The following is a 7,280-nucleotide window of genomic DNA, read 5'->3' as shown; positions in this document are numbered from 1 at the left end:
ACGAGCACAATATAAATTAAGTCAGGCTTTTGAGAAGCAAAAATACTCTAGTAATATCACTTTAAAACTACATATACACATAATTAAATTTTTTTATGAATGTACTTAATATCACTGAACTGTATACCTGAAGATGGTTAAAGTGGTCACACAGAAAAAATTGTTTTAGACCCTTCATGAGAAAGCTTTTGCCCACTAGAATGGCTAAATAATCTATTAAAGTATCATGCCCATACGTAATAATAATAAAAAAATTAAAGAATCTTTAGTAGTTATTTTTAAATAAGGTCAAAGTTTAACACTAACCAAAATATTTACAATTTTATATAGTTTAGGAAATGATAATCTTGAGACTATGAGTGTGTTAGTTATACATGGTCTCCAAATAATCAATTAAATAGTAAGTGAAAGAAACCAAAAAGTACTGTCAACATTCAACACCTGCTACCTATCCATGAGAATCAGCTTTGGTGCATTAAATGAGAATACTAATTTGGCCAGGGTTAACAGCTGTTTTCTTTGAAAATTTTTTACCCATAAAATGGTGTCAGTACTTTTATAGGTACACTGATGGAGGCTGTTGCACTCTGTGATGAGCCTCTACATCTTTAGAGATGTAGATCTACCATGGAGGTTCAGAAGTTACCTTTTATAAGCCTAGACAATGCCTATTAGAATTCATTGATGAATCATTGTCTTTTTTTGCTTACTCCTTTTAAATCATTATATCATCTTAAAATGGATAGAGTATTTTTAAAAAAGTGCTTTCTGCCTTCTAAAGTAGATATTCTTAATGTGTTAATGGAAAGACATTGGGAAACTTAAAAGATTTAATTAAAAAATATGCAAAATTGTATGAATGTGACCTTCTCAATCTCCATCTGCGAGAAAATCTGTGTAGCTTTGATCAGATTCTCAAAGGTATCTATGATCCCCAAAAAGTTCAGAATCATTGTTCTGGAAGACAAACTGAAAATGTATTATCTGATGGAGCTAACTTTGTTGTGTTCTTATGTACACCATGTTTTAGCTATTGATGTCTATTGTTATTGTTGCTTAGAATATTATTAAACTATTATTAATCAACAATTATTATTTGTTAAGTACTGTTAGACCTTTGAAGACAGTATTTCATTTAAGCTCATGTCTTAAATGTATTTATAGATAAGGATTTAAGACATTGATATTAAATAATTTGCCCAAAGTCACACAATTAGTGTTAGAGCTGGTATTCAAAACAACTATCAAGTATTAGAATTACCAAACACTTCAGTTCCAAAGTCTATACTCTTTCCAATATTTACATTCCCTTTGTGGGGAATATTGTAAAGTGCTTTACAAACTAAGTTACACTACTGTAAAATATTAACTAGAGTGTGTTCTATATTATATTTAATGTTCTAATCTACTGAACTGATTGGTATGCCTTTAACAATAGATTTTGATGACTTCTAAAATGATTGAGGTATATATCAAATTGTTGACTGACCCTCAATAAATCTCAACACTAATAAACTATTTGTCTTTGGCTTTCTTCTTAGGAAATGGGTTACCTGTTGCTTGCTGGTCCTTTCACTACTTTGAACTATCATCACTGACTACTAGTGCTAGTCTCTTCTCTCTAGTCAGGTCTGAATTTTAATGATAAAAGAAGAACCATTTACAGACATTGCTAGCCAATCAGAGTCCATTCCCCTGGTCTTGATGCTTTTTCTAATATCTCTGAATATTAAAGATCCTTAACATTTGTTACTGAATATTTTGTATTTTCTTTCATCTCTATTTTCAGTCTGGAGCTCTTCTAGAAATCTAAAGATTTTAGAAGGCTACATATCAATTAGCTGATACACAGTACAAAATTTCAGAAGACATCACCAAAGACTTTAGATGTTCCTCCTTTTAGAAAAATATTGAAAAGTTGTTTTTTTTAAAGTACCAGGTATTTGGATGAAAATTAGTTACTTTGCAGCTAGGTGATTATCCCATATTCATTTTCTTCTACTTTCTTATTAAGAGAGCTCTAATTTTGTTCAGGATGATTATGCAAAAAGAAAAAAAAAGAAAAACAAAGAAAAAGTAAAAGAAAAAGTCACCTCCCAGATTTCCAGACTTCTTTGTATCTAGGGATAGCCATGTGACATAATTTTAGCCAATAGATCGTCTGTTATGAATTTTTTAAAAAGTCTTTGCTCTCCTAATATAGATATCTCTCCCCCCTTTCTTTCCTCTTCTGCTCTAGGGGTAAACTTGAGACTCAAGATGAAATGGTAATATGATCATGAAATGACTAGCATGAGGATAATACCGATGACATTTTGGAAGTACTGAGTTAGGAATGACCTACATTACTTCCAAGACTTATTAAGAAAGCAAAATACAGCCCAAACTTGTTCAGGCACTCAAGTCAGATTACTGTAACTTTGTAGGAGAACACAACTCTAACATAACACAGCCATTAATTATCATTACCCATTACTACACTTTATAAACATAACCTTTTGCCATTCTAAGATGGAATATCTTCAGTTACACACACAGCTTTCAAATCAACTTTCTTTAGCTATAATACAATTAATAGTGATCATATTTAAAACTATTTTTGCACAAAATATCAAGATTTAAAACAAATTACCTACATGATGAATCCTTAAGAGTAGTTTGAAATAGAATTAATTTAAACTTAAGAGCTACTTTATAAAAGGATGCAATTGCTTAATAACAACATTTAAAAGTAACTTTACTCTTCTGAAAGTACAGAAAAGACAAATCTAGTAGGTAACTTTCAAGTGGAAGGTATATTTAGTTGAAAACAAGAAAATGAATCAATTAAATATCAGAGATATGGGACAATAGTTGTCTTATGAAAGATATTTACTAAATAAAAAAGATAATGGGTTTTAAGAGCTCAGTTCTTATAAATTAAATCTGAACATACAGACACATCTGTACCTTTGGAATATGACCATTTTGACCTAGGAGTCCCATTTCATTTTCGACACGATGGAGCCAATTAGTATTCTCATCAAATTGCTTTAGCTCCTCCTCCCTCTTTTTCTCCAGGTAGCAACGACGAGTTTTCAACATTGCAAGTCTATGATCTCGTTTGCAAGTGGCCTGAATGAAAAACAATTCATTTAATAGTCAACCTAATTGTTATATATTTGATGTAAGTGATATTAATAAACTAGCATATTTTCTTATGTGTACTATTGTAGTCAATTAAGTTAGACTATACTTTTGTATTTAAAACCATTTCCCCCTTGAAATCTCACAATACTACTGCTTACAGGAAAATAGGAAATTGAATTTGAGTCATTTTTATAAAATTACATGTTGAGAGTTTATGGATTTAAGAAATACAATGACCAAATCAAAGACTACAACATAATAACTCTGTGTGTGTGTGTGTGTGTGTGTGTGTGTGTGTGTGTGTGTGTGTGCATGCGCACGCACACTAAAACATTCCTTTCAGTATCTTGCATTTGAAAAGTTCATACAAGGTCAGATAAATTCCATGATCTCCTTACTCAAAATCAAAGCAGAGGCATATCCCACTCTTGTCTTTTCTCCAATTTGAAAGATGTTAAACAGTGTCCTATTGCTCTGTGTTTGCCTATAAAGCCTTAAATTGGCTAATTCAAATGATAGAAAAGAGAGCTTATATCAGAGTGCTTAAGTATCTGATTTTACCTGTTGGTTTGTTCAGGATTCATAATGGATATTCTGAATATTTTTGGTGTTTTACCTACGTATAAGTTGAAATCAAAACTGGACTTTTAGTTTCTTACCCCAAGGGTCTTAAACACTATCATGCAAATGTGGGCCAGAATATCTTGACCTCTCTAGGCTATTTGCCAATAGACACTAAACTTAATAATTATCAGATATGATGGGTAGACCTGAAACAATAAATCCCTATAGATTAGAACAAGTACTTGCAGCTGATTCTGGAAAAAGGGAATTAAAAAAAGAATAAAGAGTAGGAACTAGATTTAAACTTGATCAAAGACCTCATCTCTTTGGCAGATAAATACCTTTTTCTTAATTACTTTTATAAAAGATGTTTTATTGACATTTGGGGCATATAACGAAAAATATGATTATCTTCATCTGGATAGAGGATATGAGCGTATGAAGGATTTAAGGTTAGGCAAGGCAAAGGTGGCTATGATGAAACTACAATCAAACCCTAGCTATCCACAAGATTTTACTTGACCTTCTCCTCCAGGGAAATACAGAGGTCAGGGAGAAGCAGACTCCATTTTAGACTAGAGTCAAATAGATCAGGGAAAAATCATTGATAGGCCTTGTCATTCTCATCAAGGTTCTTGACTCCTTATTATTGTTTCCCTGGCTAATTATAATATCTCAATCACACGTGGTCAACATAAGACATTAACAAAAACAAAACCCCTCAAACAAACAAAAAACCTGGGTAATTAAAAAAACAAAACAAAACAGAACATAAACCATCAGAGTGGTAGGAAAAGTGATCAGAGTGCTAGGAAAAGAACTGTGATAGAATGCTATATACAAGGCAAGGTTCTCCAAGTGTGGTATAGGGACTCCTAAGAATTTCTGAGATAATTTTGGGGGTTCACAAGGTCAAAAACGTTTTTATAATAACACTAAGAAGTTACTAGCCTCTTTTATTCTTATTTACTCATATATTTAATTTTACAGTAGGCTAAATGATGTGTGTGTAATATCACAACAGAATAACAAAGTAGATATGAGAATACAGCTGATATGAAAAGCCAGGCATTAAAGAAATTTGCAAAAGTTTAAAACAATGCCACTCTTCTTGCTACCTATTTTTGTTTTAGAAAATTAGCTATTTTCATAAAAATGTTATTTATGTAATCATGTGATAAGTTGTTTTTAAATGAATTCATATATTTTTGTAAATCTCAGTTTTAATTTCTAATATTGCAATATCAGTAGAGGGAATCCATACAAAGAAAAGCTCTTTGAAGTCCTAAATAATTTTTAAAAGTAGAAAGGGGTCCTGAAACTTGAACTTTAGAGTCACTGCTACAGCAGAAGGTGGAAGATATGACTTGTTGATTTTTTTCTGCTATGCGATAGGTGTGAAAAGTTAGGCATGTCAATCTCAGTTGGTCTATAAGTCGCATAGTATGAAAAATGAAGATGAAAATATTGTATCTGCCAGAAGGCAGACAACTAAATTAAATTATCTTTGTTTTGCTTTAGCATTTACAAATGTTGTAGGAACTCTTTGAAACCAGGACAGGAAGTGATCTATAGGTCTGATGGCAGCAGCATTTTGTATCAGAAAATCCTAACTAAAAACCCCCAAAGTCTGTTTTGACTTTTTACTTCTAAATGTCCATCGAATGTATCCTCTATGATGGTTCTACATGGGGATATTTTCCATCAGGGTACTCCTATCGAACCATTATTCTGAAATGGCAAATGAGTGTTTGGGAATACATTCTAAAATACGCATGTTAAACCCTGACATTATAGTGAAATGCTTCCCATTAAGGTTTCAGAAAAGCTTTATATATTTCATTGACAAAATTCGCAGAAGACTACAAAAGTCTTGAGCGAGAACAAACCTGTAGTCCTAAATTTTAGGTATTACTATTGCTTTGTGCAAAAGGACTGCTAATATGGTAAACTCATATTTTTTCATTAAAAATAATCTTACAGATTATTTAGGTGGCCATAAAATTACACAGGAGCTTCACTTTAATACTAATTTCAGAGTTCACTCACTAGAACTACTTTATAGCTGAATCAATGTTACGACATTCTTTTAGCACTTCTGATAATAAATCTCTTTTGGAGAGGGTCCAAAGCTTACAAAATTCCTTGCCTTAGAAAGCAGTTTAGTTAGACTACAGGACTACAGTTTGACACTCCGTGTCAAAACAAAACAACTCAACCTCTAGATGTTTTTCTATGTTTTTCAGTGGCTTAATTACAACCAATAACTTAAGCATTTTTATCTCCATTGTTTACCTATTCTCATAAGAATAGCTAATAACATGGGAACATGTGGATTGAAATGATCACAAGTAAGAGATCATAAAAGGCAGCTAAGTTTGAAAAAAGGATAGGTTACTATGCAGAATATAGATGGAAAGAGAAAAAACAAAAAGAAACCAGTCAAACTCATTTCACTACTCATTGGTCATTCTAGACACCCGCATTGAGAATTCACTGGGGAAATTAAGACAGAATACAACAACAATTATCTAAATTAGTTTGAAGATAAACAGAGCAAGATTATTGCATGAGATAATAATATTCAAATGTTTAAAAAATGACACTCTGATTCTAAGCTCTGGTAATGCTTCAAAGACTACCTTTGGTACAAAAAATAGATTTTAAATTCTGGCAACCAACAGTTCTACAATCTGTCCACTCCCTATCTCCCCAATCTATTGTCAATAATTCCCAATATAGCAAATATGTCTTACTTCTATTATGTACCAGTGCTAATCCATTCATAGTGGTTAGCTCTGGGTACTTGCAGATTCAAAGAGAGTGTATAGTAATTGATCAGTGATATCTGCTATAGATAAAGGAGTGGGAATTGGCAAGAAGTTTTGAATAAAGTTATGGACTTCTATATAGTGTCCCACAAATATGCTCTGCTCTGGTCAAACTGATGTCCTATCTACACTGTTACTATTTGTTTTTCTCCCATTGATATTCTCATGCAAGGCCCAGTATAAATCTCATCTTTCTACCAGGGAGTCTTTGTTAATTACCACAACAGGAAGCCACTGTTTTCTCTTCTGAATAGCTATAGCATTTATAGTACTTATAGTATAGCAGGGTGATTAAGAGTGCAAACTGTGAAGCCAGACAGCTGAGGTTTAAAATTGGTTCAGCCACATTAATTAGGTAAATATAATAACTCAAGACAACTTACTTGAGTTCTCAGTGCCTCTGTTCCTCACAAATGGTGATATTATTGGATCTATCTCAGTGGCTTGGTATAAATACTAAATGAATTAATCTATGTAAAGAACTTTGAAAAATGTCTGACACGTAGTGTTCAATAATATTAGCTGTTTTTATGATTAGTACTTACATGATAATCATACAGTGCCTTGTCATTTTTATTATTTTATTGCTCCAACTAGAATGTAAATAACTGAAGGGCATGCACTGTCTCATAATTTTCTTTACCTCCATTGTGTCTAGCACAAGGCTTTACATATAAACAAAAGTGTTCAGCAAGGGTTTTAATAAATGTTGAGATACTAAGTCAATTTTAGCTTGCTATGACTACATTTCTTGTC

General features: G+C 32.3%; 1 protein-coding gene across 1 annotated transcript in view; it reads right to left on the bottom strand.

Annotated features, from left to right (window-relative positions):
• KIF18A (kinesin family member 18A) overlaps positions 1 to 7,280 on the bottom strand; it is an 88,201-nt gene that overhangs the window by 58,047 nt on the left and 22,874 nt on the right. The window contains exon 10 of the mRNA XM_012649551.1: positions 2,950 to 3,114. Coding sequence (XP_012505005.1) covers positions 2,950 to 3,114 — 165 coding nt within the window. The remainder of the gene's footprint in view (positions 1 to 2,949; positions 3,115 to 7,280) is intronic.

This window comes from Propithecus coquereli, unplaced genomic scaffold (assembly GCF_000956105.1).
Source record: "Propithecus coquereli isolate 6110/MARCELLA unplaced genomic scaffold, Pcoq_1.0 Scaffold30, whole genome shotgun sequence".
Classification (NCBI taxonomy): domain Eukaryota; kingdom Metazoa; phylum Chordata; class Mammalia; order Primates; family Indriidae; genus Propithecus; species Propithecus coquereli.
Note: the sequence above shows the minus strand (reverse complement) of the source record. Positions and strands in the feature narration are given on the sequence as shown.